A 17,928-nucleotide genomic window follows, 5' to 3' on the forward strand; every position below is an offset into this window, starting at 1 on the left:
AAATACTTTATTCCGCTTTTTCTTTTTCATGTGTGAGAGAGAGAGGAGTGTATCTCACAATGATGTGAGAAGAGATGAGTTTTATACTGGTATGACTTAAACAACTAGGTGCCTCAGATTTATTTCATTTTTTAAACCAACAATTACAAATCCGACAGTCCGATTTGTGATTTCAAAAATAAAAAAAAATTAATGTTAAAATTAGACCGTCCGATTTTTATTTTTAAAAATAAAAAAAAATAAAAAATACAAATAAATTGAACTCTCTGATTTGTAGTTTATTTTTTTTCAAACAAATCAGACCCTCCAATTTGTAGTTTATTTTTTTCTTCAAACAAATCGGACCGTCCGATTTAAATAAAACACCGTATAAAAAAACACTTAATTTTCCAATAACAGTATATTACACGTATATTTAACCAATATAAAAAAAAATTAGCCTACTTTATTCTTAGCAGGCAGCAGGAATTCCATTTGCACTTTAATTTAAAGAGGGGGTATTGAAATATTGAATCATGAAAGCATGAAAGGACATGAAGGAAGAAAGACTAATTCATGAAGAGTGAGAAACAGAAACTACCATTTTCTATTATCTTGTGAATGTGAATGTGAATGTGAGTGACTCTACACTTCTCTGCTTCCTCCCTGCCTCTTCATTAATGTCACCTCTTTCTCACATTTTCCAAGGTGCTGTTCCCTTCTGCTACTGCCTCTTTCTTTCTTTCTTTCATTCTTTTCTCCTTCCATGTTTCACACCAATTATTTATTTATTTATTTATTTTTAATTAACTAAGTTTTCAAAGTGTACTCCAATCCTTCATCAAATTCTGTGCATGATGCTCCTCCAACTTGCTTCAATCACATATTATGTTTTGCTTCTTCCGTCTTTGTTTTTCATGTTCATCCCAACCACCTATGAGCTCCAATCAGATCAGACTCAAGCTTTGTTTCAACTCAGGAAATTACTTGAATACCCTTCCTCTTTGCAACCCTGGCAAAATTACAATGCTGACCTCTGCTCCCTTTCTTCATCCCCAAATTTGACCGTTAAATGCGACCATGATTCAGTAACGGAGCTCAAAATCATGGGTGATAAATCTCTCAAGCCATCAACTTTTGATGGATATTCAATTCCCGATCATACACTAAGCCTGAATTTCTCCATTGATTCATTTTTCACCACACTAACAAGGTTAACGAGTTTAAGGGTTCTTAGCTTAGTGTCCTTAGGGTTATGGGGGCCACTACCTGAAATAATTCACCGTTTGTCTTTGCTTGAGGTTTTGGATTTGAGTTCAAATTTCTTGTTTGGTGCTTTACCACCAAAAATATCCACCATGGTAAAGCTTCACACTGTAACACTTGATGGAAATTACTTTAATGCCACTCTGCCTGATTGGTTTGGCTCTTTCTCTAATCTAACAATGTTGAGTTTGAAGAGCAATCAATTCAAGGGTCAATTCCCTGTTTCACTTTGCAAAATTGAGACACTTGAAGTTATTTCCATGCCCCACAATGAGTTGTATGGTGAATTGCCTGATTTAACTGCTCTGACTGCTCTACATGTTTTGGATTTAAGGGAAAACAATTTAGATTCTCAACTACCAATGTTCCCCAAATCAGTAGTCACAGTTCTGTTGAGCAATAATTCCTTACATGGAGAGATTCCTAAGCAATTTGGTGAGTTGGTTCATCTTCAGCATTTAGATCTTTCATCAAATTACCTAAGCAGGGTGCCACCACCTTCCTTGTTCTCCTTACCAAACATTAGTTATTTGAATTTGGCAAACAATGTGTTAAGTGGTTGCATTCTGGGGAAGCTTACTTGTGGCGGCAAGCTCGGCTTTGTGGATATTTCTGGTAACAAGTTAAATGGTGGACTACCTTCTTGCTTGGCCAATACATCTGATAGTAGAGTTGTTAGATATGGTGGAAACTGTTTGTCTATCGACAATGCTGGTTCGCACGCTCAGCGGAGAGGGTCTTATTGCGACGAATCTGGCTTGGGGTGGAAGAAAGTCAAGGCGTGGAAAGTAGCCGTGGTGGTGGCCATGGTTGTTGGACTTGTGATTGTGATTCTTGTGTCTGGAGTTTTCATGTGTAAAAAATGTCATCAGATTCAGAGGAAGATAATTAGGCATGATTTGTTGCCTAAGATTCTCCAAGGAAACTCCACCACAGGGGTTTCCTCTGAAATCCTTGCAAATGCAAGTAAGTGCATTGCTTAGGCAGCAAATTTTGGTGTGTATATTATACAATGATTTAAGTTTTTTAGATCTTAATTAAGTGGAGGTACAATTCTAATAAAAAGTATTGTGTTAATTCTTGTTTCTTTTCAGGATTCATTTCTCAAACAGTGAAACTTGGGTCGCAAACTACTATGACCTGTCGGCAGTTTTCAATAGAAGAGTTGAAGGAAGCTGCAAGAAACTTTGACATGTCAACTTATGTTGGAGAAGGCTCCATAGGGAAGGTACCTTTCTTCAACAACTCAATCTTTTTTTGTTTTGAAAGTTTATTTCAGTTTGCTATAAAGTTGCAAGGTGGGAAGTCCTTTTCAAGATTATATCATTCATAAAACCAAAACAGAATAACTATTTTGTCATACTCGTTCTGTATCTTAATTGGAAATTCCATTCTTAATTTGCTATTAATTTTCAGCTGTACAAAGGTAAACTAGAGAACGGATCCCACGTGATGATAAGATCGTTGGCTCTGTCGAAAAAATGCTCAATTCAAAATCTTAAAGCCCGGTTGGATTTGCTCTCAAAGCTTCAACACCCAAATTTGGTTAGCCTTTTGGGTCATTGTATTGAATTCCAGGGACATGATGATTCTAGTTCCAACAAACTCCATCTTGTGTATGAGTATGTGCCAAATGGAAATTATCGGAGCTATTTGTCAGGTCAGAATGCCATTATTATAATATACATATCTGGATGAATGCATCAGTCTAAATTGTTAGTCCAAACTTCCAAATTATAGTGTTGATTTATTTTGTATATGATAGCTTTCTGCCTTGAAGATTGACTTCACTAATCTTGCTTCATTCAAACATGCAGAGTTTTCAGCAGGGAAGGCACTTAAGTGGTCTGATAGACTTGCAATTCTAATTGGAGTTGCTAAAGCTGTGCATTTCTTACATACCGGTGTCATCCCTGGTTGTTTCGAAAACCAGCTAAAGACAAAGAATGTTTTACTTGATGAGCATCACATTCCAAAATTAAGTGACTATGGAATCGCGATCATTCGAGAAGAAATAGACAAGCATGAGGTATGTTTGCTGTGAAGTCATTCTAGTTGTTTAGCAATCATATAACATGATTGATTGTTGAGTGATTCTGCTGCTTTCTTTGTGTTGCAGGCAAAGGGAGAGAAACTAAAATCATGGTATGATACTACCACCTTTATTTCTTTACTGTTTACTTGGTATCACTGATATTAGGTGTGGTTCGCACGAAAACATTTGGCAAACCACACACTCTAATATAGAGTGATGACATCAAAGAACCATTCATTCATGCTTATTGCTTAGTTTTCACTCTTCCAGCATTTGCTTACATATTCAGATCTTGCATTTGTTTCCTTCAAACCACATTGGTCCTCATTGGCCCCTACCTCTGCCATTACCATTTTTATGATTAAATTATTTTCAGTAGATGGAAAATAAACTTATCAATTTCCCCTTTTTATCTTGTAGCCAGAGGACAAAAATGGAGAGTGATGTTTATAATTTTGGGTTCATATTGCTCGAATCACTTGTTGGACCGATAGCAAGCGACAAAGGAGAAACATTCTTTGTAAATGAAAAGGTAAAAAAGAAATTTCAAGAGTACATGTTTTTTCTGTTTTCTTTTTATTTTTCTTATTCGAAAATTAGTTAATAAACTCTGCTACTTGTGAACAACAATAGGCTTCCTTTGGCAGTCAAGATGGTAGAAGAAAGATTGTGGATCCATTAGTACTGACCACTTGCTCTCAAGAGTCGTTGTCAATCGCAATATCCATAACAACGAAATGTATATCGCCGGAATCTTCATCCCGTCCCTCTTTCGAGGATGTTCTATGGAACTTGCAGTATGCTGCTCAAGTTCAAGCTACTTCAGAGGCGGATCAAAAATCAGATTCAAACATGATAGGTCCAAGTTTGTAGGACTCACATTACCATAACTTAAGGTAAAATAGTGATGCATGATGTCAATCTCAGTGCAAATGTAAAGGATATAGTTGTAAAAATGTTTCCTCCTGTTTCTTCAGGTTTTTCTAGATTATGATAGAGCTTTGTTATATAGGATTCATACAAGTTTTTAGGGACTAGAAAAGTAGGAGAATTCAAGAATTTGAACAAGGACTGGTAGGTTGAAGGTCCTAACGACAGTGTATTTCTAATATTGGTGTGCTTATGTTGAAAAATAAATTGTATATTTATCATATTTATGTGTTAAACTTTTATTATATACTTTTATGTTGTACATTTAGCATTACTGAATGTAAAATTGAAATTCAAAGGAAAAAAAACACCATTAAAGTTGAAGCAAAATGGAAAAAAGTGTAGTTCAAGCACAAAGAAAATTCCTATTTCATAAGATGAACCTCATTCTTGTGCTATTGTTTCCTAAGCATAAAACTCAATTAGCCAAAGGAAATACTGAAATAGTTCAATGTATTGTCAACTTAATTAGGAAAGGAGACAGGTCAAATCCTATTTTAATTTCAGACAGATGTATTCCATCTTTAATTAAATTACCTAAAATAAATATTTCTTATAACTTCAATCTTGAAGTTGACATCCCAACCCCTCACATTATTTTTATTTATGTTGAATATAATATATCTGTGTCTCAAAATATAGTTAGGTGTGATCATTAGTTTTGGAAGAGAGAATAATATATATTCTCTTACAAAACAATTAAACAGGTACTTCAACTTAGGATCAAACTATCATTTAATGATTGACTACTATTGCTTTTCTATAGTTTGGATAATGCAGCTTTTGCAAGTTAATAGTTTCAAAATAGTTTATTTTTGGTTTTGGAAAATAGTTTGTTATTTGCTTCAAAATATATCAAAATGAAAACGGCAAAAATGTTTAATTAACAAGTATTCTATAAGAGCACTTAGCTTGTTATTGTGAATATGTTAAATATAGTATGAAATAGGTTTTTTTTTATCCATCAATTTCCAAATTAATTATGTAATTTTTTTCCCACAGCAGAAAATAGTCTCTTTCAATTTCATTGTACCTTTTTTTTAAAACTGTTATGTGATGAATTAAAAACTACTAATAAGTAATATTTATTATTGATTAAATTAATAATTTAAAAAATAAAAAATAGGGTAAAAAACCATAATAAGCCAACTGGCTCAGAAAATTACGTAAATACGCCAAAGCAGAAATCGTTACAGCAATAAGCCAGATCGTATTTTTATATAATTCGAACCAGGTTGGTTCGAACTCTATTTGTTAGTAAATCGAACCAGGTTGGTTCGAATTATGGTTTATTTTTGTTAGTAATTCGAACCAGCTTGGTTCGAACTCAAAATGGGAGTAATTCGAACCAGGGTGGTTCGAATTAGGTTATTTTATTTGTTAATAAATCGAACCAACCTGGTTCGAATTATGAATGAATGTAATTCGAACCAAGGTGGTTCGAATTATAGAGAGAAAGGGTTTTCCGTGTAAATCGAACCGGGCTGGTTCGAATTACACAAATCATAGGTCGAACCAGACCGGTTTGAATTAGGGTGAGACTGACTGAGCTGTTTATCTATGGACGAAGCAGATCCGAATCGGCCAAAGAGGTGCGGCGTATGGCGCCAACCCGGCCTATGTCACTATTCATAGTTCGAACCAGACCGGTTTGATTGTTTATGAATAATGCAACACTTTCCGTGGATGCAGAAATTAATAAGAAAAAAATAATCACTAAACTGTTTCAAGATTCGTTGATTGTACGAAGTGAATGTCCCACAAGAGAAATAAAAAAAAAAAAACATAGGAGAACAGACTACAACATAATAAAGTAAATGAACAGAATTGGTGGAGGGAAAAAATGGGTGACAAGACATAACACTGTCACCGAGTTTCAAATATGATGACGAAAAAGACTCTAACATGCCTCTTTGTTTGAAATGCTCTTCTTTGGGGTTAACTTAGCGGAGAAGTATTATTTAAAGACAATAATTAAAATAAAATATTATTCAGTAATAATATTTAAATATTGGAAACTGTCCAAACTATGGAAAAAAAAGTACAAACCACAATCATACATGATTGAACTTTAAAGAAAAAAATACATGAAACATGACTCATCTAAACAGATGCGACCCAGTGCCACAGCGAGGGGGTACCCGTGCCCTCTGACCTCGGCGGATCAACGGCTCGACATCCTCGATGTCATCCTCGTCATCCGGTGGGGCAGGCTGTGCAGGTGGCGCAACATGCAGGGGTGTCGCCGAAATCCCTGCGACAGACTGTGATGCAGCGGTGAAGGCGGATGGAGGAGTACCTCCGAGACGGAACTGGTGACCAGCGGATGAGGATGGAGGCTCATTCAGATCAACATCTAACGGGGCCTGTGTGCCTGAGGTCTGACCACCACTGCGCGGAGTGGCCTCCCCCTGCATGATGGCGCTGATCTCGTCAAGGAAGCGTGGACTCCCAAAGTCCCCAACAAGCGTGTCTGACCCAATGAAGTCTGACCACTGTGATCCGGAGATGCGCCAAGGTGTCCCCCCCTGCTCAGGCTGGTCATCGGCTGGCACACCAACGAAGTAATCTCCAAGAGGGCCTGATCCAAGTACAGCATCACCTGTGTAAGCCTCGGCACCCATCCCTGTACCATACAACTCACCTGCATGACCATGATCGTGTGTGGTAGTACCAGCAGATGCAGCAGCCCCTGAACCACCCCCACCAACGGGCCGATGCTGATCGTCGGTGTCGTCCCGATGGTCAGGACGACCCCTCGCCCTACCTCGCCGGCCTCGTCCTCCGCCTCTAGCGGGACCGGCGTCGTAATCATCGTGCACACCAAGGTCAGGGAACCTCCACTCACGCTGGCTCCTCCGTGTCCCCACACCCATCCTCCTATCAACCCTACGCCTGTCCGGCACGTCCTCCTGACGATCCATGTCAGGAACTCGCCCCGGACCCCGCTGTGAGGCCTCTAATGGAATAGGAACTGCTCTAGGATCCCCCAACTGCGACTCTGGAGACAAGAACCTCTTACCATACTGACGCCACCAGTCAAGGAACGCATGCGAAGGACCGGGGTCGCCTACAACGTCGAACCTCAGCACACAGTCCTGACGAGAGTCCCAAAGGAGATGCCACCTCTGCAAAGTAGACGGGAACCATCGATCGCCGCCTCTACCGTCCTTGGACATCAAAAAGTCAATGTTCAGGGCGGGATGCGGAATGGGCTGAACCCCACCAAACTGCGGAAGAACACGATCTATCTGATGCCACTCTATCACAGCAAAGTAGATCAGCGCCGTCACAGAGCGCCACAACGCCATATGCCGAGGCTCCAAAACCTCTGGATGCACAACCTGAAGTACGTCCGGAGTAGTATACGGCATCCATAGAAACTGCAAAAGGAACTCGCCCTTGTCAGGGCAACTTTATCACACAACTAGAAATGCTAGATTCTAAAGGAGACTTGTTAAGTAGCATACTCACCTCCCCATCCTGTAACATGTCTATCCTGAGCCTCCACATCTCCACTCTAGGACCCTTCTCGCTCCCGGAAGGGTTGTAACCTGACCATCTGCACCATACACATTTGTTACATGAACAGAAATATTAATGACTACGCAGTTATGTATGTCAAATTGAAATAGAGAAGGCATAGTATAGTACCTGGATGCCAATGGCCAGCTCGACTCCTCATATCCTGCTGGCCTAAATCGAGGAAAGCGCCAAAAGATCCAAGACTGGAGCAGCTGAAGCGGGCCCGCTAACTTGACCACATGTCTGTTTGCCACTCGGCACATGCACCGGTACAACCAAGCCAGTGCGGCGGAACCCCAACTGTAGGTACCCATCTCCTCCAGCCTAGCTACGTACGGGAGCCATCTGATGTGAATCCGGTTCCCGGACTTGTCCGCAAACAGCTGCGTGCCCAACAACATCATGATGTACGCACGGGCATAACGGCGCACAGTCTCATCATCAGCATCCTCAGGGCACTCCCCGAAGGTCTCCTGAAACCAGCTGCAGTTCACTGCGTACTTCTGAACCTGGCTGGGAGGAGGTATAACTCCGAGCAACTCCTGGAACCAGACCCAGGCTGGACGGCCACCCTCGATGTATATATGGAACTCGGACAAGCACCCGCTCACGTAACGGCCGTCCACTGGCAAACCCAGCTGGTATGCCACGTCCTGGAGTGTGATGGTGCACTCTCCGAACGGCATGTGGAACGTGTGCGTCTCTGGACGCCATCGCTCTACGAAAGCACTGACAAGAGCCTCGTCTAGCCGGAACCATCGGTCATTCAGCCTTGCAAGATGGTATAGACCTGCCATCTGCAAGTACGGAACGTATCTGTCATCAAGTCGCATGCCCTGCTGCTGTCGCATGCTCCTAATGCATCGCTGGGGCTGCTCACAAAATGAAACGCTCAGTTAGAACCGGCTTGAAATCCAACCACAACCATAAGCAGCATCATAAATCATCAACATACCATTCTGCTAAATAAGACCGCATAACATTACATGAAAGATAACCAACTAGAAAACAAATCCATAGACCGCACAACTAAACCGCATAAATAAACCAGCCTAACGAGAAACAGCTTAACTAAACCGGTTTACGTAAAAGAGCTACGGTAAAAACAACTAGCATAAAAAAAGTCAAACAAATCACCAACATAAACCACTAACGAAAATCACCTACCCTAAACCACTAACATAAACCGTTTGCATAAACCACTCGCAAAAACCGCTAACACAAACCACCAACATAAACCACCAACAGAAACCACTAACTTAAACCACTAGCATAAACCACTAACAAAAACTACTAACATTACCCACCTACATAAACCACTAACATAAACCACTAACATAAACCACCATCTAACCCACATGCAAAACCACTAACATAAACCACCAACAGAAACCACTAACTTAAACCACTAGCATAAACCACTAACTTAAACTACTAACATAAACCACCTACATAAACCACTAACATAAACCACTAACATAAACCACCATCTAACCCACATGCAAAACCACTAAGGCACAAATACCGCTAGAATAAAAATATTTCCGTACTAACCTCCTCGTCGATGACCCCGGCTATATGAGCGACTCCGTCCAACCGATATAACCGTGCCGGATCGTCCCCTATGAGCAGAGTATTCCGTTCAGCTATTATTCGGAGAGAATCTCGGTCGTTTTCTCTGAGATTTTGTGGGGTAGGGGGGAGGAATAAGAGTTCGAATGAGGGTGATTCGAACTCCTTATATAGCCGAATCAAGAGTAATTCGAACCACCTTGGTTCGATTTATGAAGGAGAGTAATTCGAACCAGCTTGGTTCGAATTACATGCTTTGCAATGGTAGTAGTTCGAACTAGCCTAGTTCGAATTATGTGTGAGTGAAGTTCGAACCACCTTGGTTCGAATTACGTTGAAATAACAACCTCTAATTCGAACCACCTTGGTTCGAATTACTACCATTTTGAGTTCGAACCAAGCTGGTTCGAATTATATAAAAATGCGGTCTGGCTTATTGATGAAACGATTTTTGCTTTGGCGTATTTACGTTATTTTTCCACTCATTTGGCTTAATATGATTTTTTACCCTAAAAAATAACTTAGCACATATTAAGCCACTAGACAATAATAAATAAAGTAAATTGAAGCTAAAGTTTAGGCTACGATATATGGCTAAACCACCATGACTACTCTATCATCGTCATAAGTTAAAGTGGCCATTTTTATTGATGGGTTCTGTAGGTAACTATGGTTATCGTGATTAGTGGTTACTGTCTAATTATTTGAAATTGTTTAATTTTGTTAATTATAATTTATTAAATGAGTTATAATATTACATTTTAAACAATTTATTATAAGAAAAAAATATGTAAGTTTACATATATACGACTAAATTATAATAAATAAAAATATCATGTTGAAAAAAGGCTAGACATAACAAAATGTTATAATAATTAATTCATAACTATTTTTAACTCACCGAAACAAAACACTCCGTTTAAAATGATAAAAATAAGATTTAGCTAATATATACCTTAATGTTAATGCTATTAATTAAAAAATTTGTATGAATAAGATATACAATTTAAAATTTCAATGTATTTATTGTTTATTAACTAAAATAAAAAATTCAAAAACTTTTACTAACAATAACACTAACATATACCATTAGAATACATATTAACTATACAAAACATTCAAACTATCATCATATTTCTCAACAATATTAGTTAAATTTGGATCCTCTAAATTTTAAATTTATATTTTAGAGGGTAAAGTGTGATCTTCTATTTTTGAATGGTTTCTCTCTTATATTTATTTTTGGTCCTACTTATAAAATAAATGATGAAAAAATACACTTTACTCTTTAAAGTGAAATTCAAACTCTAAAAAATTCAAATCCATATTAGTTAGGCTGACATGATTATTATGGACAAAAAAAACATAATCATGGCAAAATGTACAATTTTTTAAGTTTGTCACCAATTAATAAATTGGTATATACACATGGTGAAATTTGAATTACCAATATTTATTTAAAAGAAAAAGTGAGTTGATTACTCGACCAACCTAAATTCGTTGGCAAGACGAGTAAACTATGGGTGGATTGCTGTTGTCAAAGACAACCATTGTGTGTAAACGACGCTTATTGGGTGCGTGTGAGTGGTGACGTGTTCTTCACGCGCGGTTTAGTAGAGTAACCAATACCACTACCACCAATGTTCTGTTACTTCAACAAATCCAAGTCTAACCGAGTCACCAAATTAAAGCAACTCTCATAGCATGATCCATTGCAATTAGCATACAGTAAAACTGTGGAAAAAAATATGCTCTAAAATTAGCATATAGTACAACTCTCATGTTTTTTTTATAAGTATGTTGAAGTAGATGATAAGCTTCATAAAAAAATGAGGAGGGACGACATTGTAAAGATAAACTATCTACATTCAAGAAAAATTCTACTTCCAATACATAAATAGCATTACTTTATATTGTAGGTCCACATAATTTCTGGCGAGGTATCAACATCTTGGAACGTGGTGATTTCATAGTTTACACCAAACGAAGTGGTTTTGTCATCTACCAAATAATATATCATGTTCTTGGCCAACAAAATTAGCCTACCCAATCCTTTTTTTCAAACTAAAATAATGTTCGCAGAGTAAGATATTATATTAACAAAAAAATATTGAACATAAATATCATATATGTACTATGTATTTCAATTTCAGAAATTTTAGTGTCCTTCTCTTAAGATGTTATGTATTTTAATTTTAAATATTTTAGATAATTAATAACTTTTAGTATTTTTTACTAATAGGGAGATATTTCCATAAAGATACTTAAAACGTCTTTTTTTAAAGATGTTTGTTATTAACTAAAATTTAATACATATAATTGATTAAACTATATTATTTTTGTCAAAATTAGATTAAACAAATTAATTTGGTCAAAAAATTGGTAAATCAAACCTTGAACCAATTTAAATTAATATTCTTTTATAGAAAATGAATACAATAACCTTATTATAGAAAATGACTAAAATATTATTATTATATATATTTTTTTAATTTTAAAAATCCTAAACTCTATAATGACACAAAGAAAAAAAAGGGTTAGAATTTAGAGTTTTTATATATATAAAAGAATATTTTAGTCATTTTTTATAATAGAAATATTGTAATTATTTTTTATAAAAAATATTAATTTAGACCGGTTCAAGATATAGTTTATTAATTTTTTGGCTAACTCAATTTATCTGATCTAATTTTGATAAAAATAATATAGTTAATCAATTATATGTATTAAATTTTAATTACTTAAAAACATCTAAAAAAAAGACGTTTTAAACGTCTTTATCTAAGTGACTCCCTTTTTACTATTATTTAGTCAGCACAAATATTAAATTATTTTTATTAAATAAATTTTATTAATTTATGTATACAAATTTTGAAAAAATACAAGTACAAACCGTATTGATTTATGTGTACAAAATTCTAGTAAATATAAATACAAATTATATACTTTATAAAATATTTATAAATATGAATGCAAATTATTACTAATAAAAAATAATAATATTTATTAGTTATATAATATTTTTATTTTTAAATTTTATCTTTTTCTTTGTTAACACTACCAAATGTCTCTTTGCTTTGCATCATGGTATGCATGTTATACACCAAACAAACATTAGTGTGTATATATAGAAGCGATGTGCCTTAGAAGTTGCAGGTGAAACTGAAAAAGGAAAAGTGAAATAGAGTCAAGAATGTATGAACAAAACAGAAAAAGATAAAATACCATAGAATGCACCTGCACTCACGTGTCAGTTATGGCAAGCTTTCTGATTCTACCACCACCAACTCTTTTTTCCTGGTAAAATATATAAAAACTCTACTCGCTCTTCTGTATAAAAAAAATGTTAAAGAACATTATATTTCTTGTAAATTGTTTCATGTATTGATTGATAGCTCTCATGGCGATTTTTTCATCAGATCAGAGTGCTACTGATTACTTGACATAACAAGCCATGGTTCTAGGCATGAAAGCTAAGAACAGAAGAAGTGGAAGCATTCAAATTGATTACCTCATTCATCTTAAGGAGATTAAGCCATGGCCTCCAACACAATCCCTAAGATCCCTTCGTTCCGTACTCATTCAATGGAAGAATGGAGAATCTTCATCCGGTTGTACCAAACTCGTTTCTCCTTCACTCGGTTCCGTTATCGGCGAAGGCAAAATCGAATTCAACGAGTCGGTTAAGCTTTCTGTTACGTTGTTAAGGGACGTGGCTGTTAGAGGCGGTGATGCTGACGTGTTCCAGAAGAATCTCTTGGACCTGAACTTGTACGAACCGCGACGCGAAAAGTCACAGTTGTTGGCATCTGGAACCATAGACTTGGCAAATTTTGTGATGCACAAGGAGAGATTCGAAGTTACTGTGCCTATGAACTGCAAGAGGAGCTACAGAAACACAGATCCGCCATTGCTGTTTGTTAAGATTCAGCGAGTAGAAAAGAGTCGCGGTAGCTCTTCCTTGAAGGACAGGTTTTCTACAGAGGATTGCAAGGAAAGAAACAATAGTAATGGTGGAGGCTCTGTTTCGGATTTGATCAGTGAAGAATATGCTGAGGAAGCTGAGATTGCTTCTTTCACTGATGATGATGACGATGAACACTCCTCACATTCATCGGAAAAGGTACGTGCGACTTCTCCCACAGTTACCATAGATTTGTGCATAAATATACGTGTAATTTAATTTATTTTTAATGAATATTTTAAATTTAATATGTATTTTATGGTAACTGATTTTAGTGTACATTTAATATAGTTTAAAAATGTTTTTCAATTTTGTAACATAATAATTGAAATTTAATTTGGCAGAATGGGGCAGATAGACAAATTTACAATACAAGTATGAATGAGAAGAAGAATTCCTTGGCTTCTGATGCTTCCATATCTCACTCTCTTAACCTTAATTCACTATCAACTCAAGAACGTGTTCTGGCACGTGCTGATTCAGATTCTTCATCCTCATCTTTAGTTTTTAGTTTTGATCTGAATTCTAAAAGCAGGACAAGAAACAGTGAAAATGAAAATGTGGGTCAGAATGTTCATGAAAAGGTAGCTGCAGGTGTTCAAAGGAAGAGCAAAGAAAATGCTTCTATCATTATTAATTCAGGGAACACATTATCTGAAATTAGTAGTGTTTACAAAGGCGAGAATCCTAGCTACGAAAACTGTGATAATTGTGAAAGCAATGAGAAATTAAATGGGAGATATGAGAAAGGAGATGAACAATTGGTAGCACAAGGTCCCAAAGATCAAGTCTCATTTGATAGTACTAAGGATTCTACTGACAGACTAAAGATCTTGCAGCTTGCGCAATCTCCGGCAGACTCGGCTTGGAAAATCTCCGGCAGACTCGGCTTGGAAAACTGGATTGTTTGGTACAAATCACTATGTTGAAGTAAAGGAAAATGGTGGTCTTGGAGATTCAAGAAATAATGGAGGGAATGGCCGAAAGGTTTATCCAAAAGCAACAAGAAATGGTGGTTTAGATGGAAAAATGGAGCACTTGGAAATGAAGATAAAGAAGCTTGAAGGAGAGTTAAGAGAAGCAGCTGCTATTGAGGCTGCTTTGTATTCAGTGGTTGCTGAGCATGGAAACTCCATGAGTAAGGTCCATGCGCCGGCTCGGCGCCTTTCCAGGCTGTATCTTCATGCTTGCAAAGAAAATATTCAAGGAACAAGATCTGGTGCTGCTAAAAGTTCTGTTTCTGGATTAGTACTTGTTGTGAAGGCTTGTGGAAATGATGTCCCAAGGTATTTTTTAGGATTACTTATTATTTCATTTTTCATTAATGTATCAGTTGACCTAACTATCCGGAAACCAAAATAAGAAGGTGAAAAAAAAAGGTATAAAGACCTAATTACAAATTTGATAAAACTATAGGGATCAACAAAGTAGTTAATCCAGATAAGAATGAATATTTTGCTGCTATAGTTTCATCATAAATTGTGGCAACTAATTGAACTCTTGTTTCATCTGGGTACAGGTTAACATTTTGGTTGTCTAATACAATAGTATTGAGAACAATTATAAACCAATCCATCAAAGATTCAGTTCAATCAAATAATTCTGGAGTTATCCGCGGAAGGAAATACAACGGTGACTTGTACGGCAAGATAACCTCCACGGCTGCAAGATTGAAGGGATACCACCCTGCAAAAAATGAACATAGAGCAATAGGCTATGCAAGTTTTGGTAACTGGGAGGATCCACAGGTGTTCATATCAGCACTGGAAAAAGTGGAAGTTTGGATCTTCTCTCGCATTGTTGAATCTATCTGGTGGCAGGTAAATGCTGATCTTATCTTTTCTTTCGCCTCCAACAACCTTAATGCTGCAATGCTAGGTGAAATTTTGTACCAATTATATATATTTGTTGATTTACCGAATTTTTAATTGGACATTATAGTTTTTAACTACATTTTATTACTCTAAAGTCTCTTACTGATTGATGGATAAGTTATTTTCTAGATCACGTTGAATAATTTTTTTTATATACATGTTGGATGAGTAAATTTTATTATAAGAGAATTAGATATTTAAAAAATATCATAAAGTTTTTTTTTGGAAATTCTAAAATAATAAAAATTTATTAAGAATTAAAGTGTTTGATCTGAAATATATTAAAGATTAATTTGAGTGTTTCATCTAAAAGTCACTAAAAGGTCACATTGACCAATTTTGAAAAAGTTATTTTTGTGGTGATTTTGGTCATTCATATAAGACCGGTTCGGATTTTATCTTCTAACTTTTCTTATAATGTAATACTCTTTACTTAAAAGGTAGTGAAGTTACATCAGTTTCTATTAGCTACATATCATGTACATCGTTTTGCCCAAAATTATGTAAAAAAGAAAAATAGACAACATTATGAAATGAGTTAAAATAGTTCGCTTTTACAAAGTCTATCAAACGATGTTGAATTAATGAGAAATTTTATGGCTATGATCTATATAACATATTTTACCTTTCAATCTAACATATGCAGCCTTATTTTTCTTATCCAGACTCTGACTCCACATATGCAACCTATTGCTGCAAAATTGGCACAAAAGGAAGTGAATTCTGCCTCAAGAAAAAACAAGAGAGGAAAATCTAACTCATATGAGAAAGAGAAAGGGGAGGGGAACTTGCCACTTGATATTTGGAAGAAAGCATTCAAGGAAACCTGTGAAAGGCTCTGTCCTATTCGATCTGCAGGGCATGAGTGTGGTTGTTTGCCTATAATCCATAGATTGGTTAGTCTCTGTCTCCACAAAACCTTCTTTCTTTTTGTTCCACGTTTTTGTTGTCATCTTTTCCTTAATGAGAAGAATGCATAACTATGTTGATGTAGATAATGGAGCAATGCGTGGCAAGATTAGATGTGGCTATGTTCAATGCAATTCTTCGCAAGTCTTATGATGAAATCCCAACTGATCCTCTATCGGATCCCATTACTGATCCAAAGGTTCTTCCCATTCCACCTGGGAAATCAAGCTTTGGAGCTGGTGCACACTTAAAAACTGTGGTAAGTTCTTTGGTTCCTGTAAATGATAAATAGCCATTTTTTGGGCCATTTTTTATATAATTTTTAAGAAATGAAATTGATTCCTACAGATTGGGACATGGTCTAGATGGTTGACTGACCTATTCGGGATGGAGGACGACGACGACCATCCAGTAAAGGAAAAAGATGACAATGAAAAGAATAATGAGAAACAAATTACATCTTTCAAGTCCTTCAATCTTCTTAATGCACTTAGTGACCTTCTAATGCTTCCTAAGGACATGTTGTTAAGTGCATCAGTTAGGAAAGAGGTTTGCAAATCACATTGAACCTCCCTTCATTCATTCAATTACTTACCAACTTACCATCAAATTGTTTAATTATTCATCACACTAAAAGGGTTCTTTCTTGCTAAGGTATGCCCAATGTTCAGTGCAACACTTATTAAGAAGATTCTAGACAGTTTTGTGCCAGATGAGTTTTGCACTGATCCAGTTCCCCCTACTGTTTTTGATGCTCTGAATTCAGAGGTTAGTTAATTTAATATGCACTTAATTTTAGTCTCATTATACAGATTTAATAGCTGAATTTTTTATATACATAACATTTTTGAATATCCATATATGAAAAATGATTAAGAGTTATAATTCATATTCTTAATTACCTTATATTAAGTACACATACATAACATTATACTAATAATGTTGTTCCAACTTTCAACATACTATACTCATAATATGCATGGCTGTCTTATATACAATGTTGAATGATTTATGATCTACAATTTTTTATTTTAAATTTGATGCAGAGTGATACACAGGAAGGAAACGAATCTGTCCTAAACTACCCATGCATTGCAGCTCCAATTATATATTTGCCTCCACCGGCAACTTCCATTGCAAGCATTGTTGGGGACTTTGGAAACAAATCTCAGTTGAGAAGAAGTAGATCTTGTGTTCTAAGTAAATCAAACACCAGTGACGATGAGCTCGACGAACTGAAATGCCCACTATCCTCAATATTCTTCTTCAGTGGTTCCTTGTCCTCATCACAAGTTTCAGCTAAACCGAACTTGAAGTCAAAAGATGAATCTCCAGTTAGATATGAACTCCTCAGGGATATTTGGTTGAATAGTGAATAAATATTAAATAGTCTTCGCTTGTATGCTTATATTTTTTTATAGTTAGATAAATACTTTTTTGTAGCAATACTTTTTTAAAAATGTTGTTTAACAATAAAAAAATATTATTTTAATTTTAATATTATTTTTTAAACTAGTATAACTATCATAACTATCGAAATATAACTATATACTAGAATGACCTGTATATTTATAAATAAAAAAAAGAAATTTATAAAATAATAAAATAAATAATTAACCACTATTAAATTTATAATTTTATTATGGGTAGATTTTACTATTTTAATTTAAAAATAATTAGACTCTCAATTTTTTATTTTACTAATCTTTTTTTAGTTAAGAGGAACTTAATCCCAAATTGTGACACGACCTAGATGAGAGGGTAGCTAGACATTCATTTGGTGATAGCAAATATGGCAAATATTGGAGGTTATATATTTTGCTGTTTTTGAATCCAGATGAGATGAGAAATATATGTTAACAACATTAGAGATG

The 17,928-nt window shown here is 35.8% G+C and overlaps 2 protein-coding genes across 2 annotated transcripts; both read left to right on the forward strand.

Annotated features, from left to right (window-relative positions):
• The first annotated feature begins 511 nt into the window (after positions 1-511).
• Positions 512-4,431, forward strand: LOC130954868 (probable inactive leucine-rich repeat receptor-like protein kinase At3g03770). The gene is made up of 7 exons (XM_057881651.1): positions 512-2,211; positions 2,340-2,473; positions 2,662-2,905; positions 3,063-3,274; positions 3,365-3,390; positions 3,701-3,812; positions 3,914-4,431. The coding sequence occupies exons 1-7, from the start codon at positions 834-836 to the stop codon at positions 4,151-4,153; spliced, it is 2,346 nt and encodes a 781-aa protein (XP_057737634.1). The 5' UTR covers positions 512-833; the 3' UTR covers positions 4,154-4,431.
• Positions 4,432-12,393: 7,962 nt separating this feature from the next.
• LOC130957751 (uncharacterized) lies at positions 12,394-17,495 on the forward strand. The gene is made up of 10 exons (XM_057884597.1): positions 12,394-12,607; positions 12,727-13,430; positions 13,616-14,140; positions 14,178-14,557; positions 14,791-15,091; positions 15,811-16,041; positions 16,140-16,313; positions 16,403-16,603; positions 16,709-16,822; positions 17,101-17,495. The coding sequence occupies exons 2-10, from the start codon at positions 12,762-12,764 to the stop codon at positions 17,431-17,433; spliced, it is 2,928 nt and encodes a 975-aa protein (XP_057740580.1). The 5' UTR covers positions 12,394-12,607; positions 12,727-12,761; the 3' UTR covers positions 17,434-17,495.
• Positions 17,496-17,928: the final 433 nt, after the last annotated feature.

This window comes from Arachis stenosperma, chromosome 10 (assembly GCF_014773155.1).
Source record: "Arachis stenosperma cultivar V10309 chromosome 10, arast.V10309.gnm1.PFL2, whole genome shotgun sequence".
Lineage (NCBI taxonomy): Eukaryota > Viridiplantae > Streptophyta > Magnoliopsida > Fabales > Fabaceae > Arachis > Arachis stenosperma.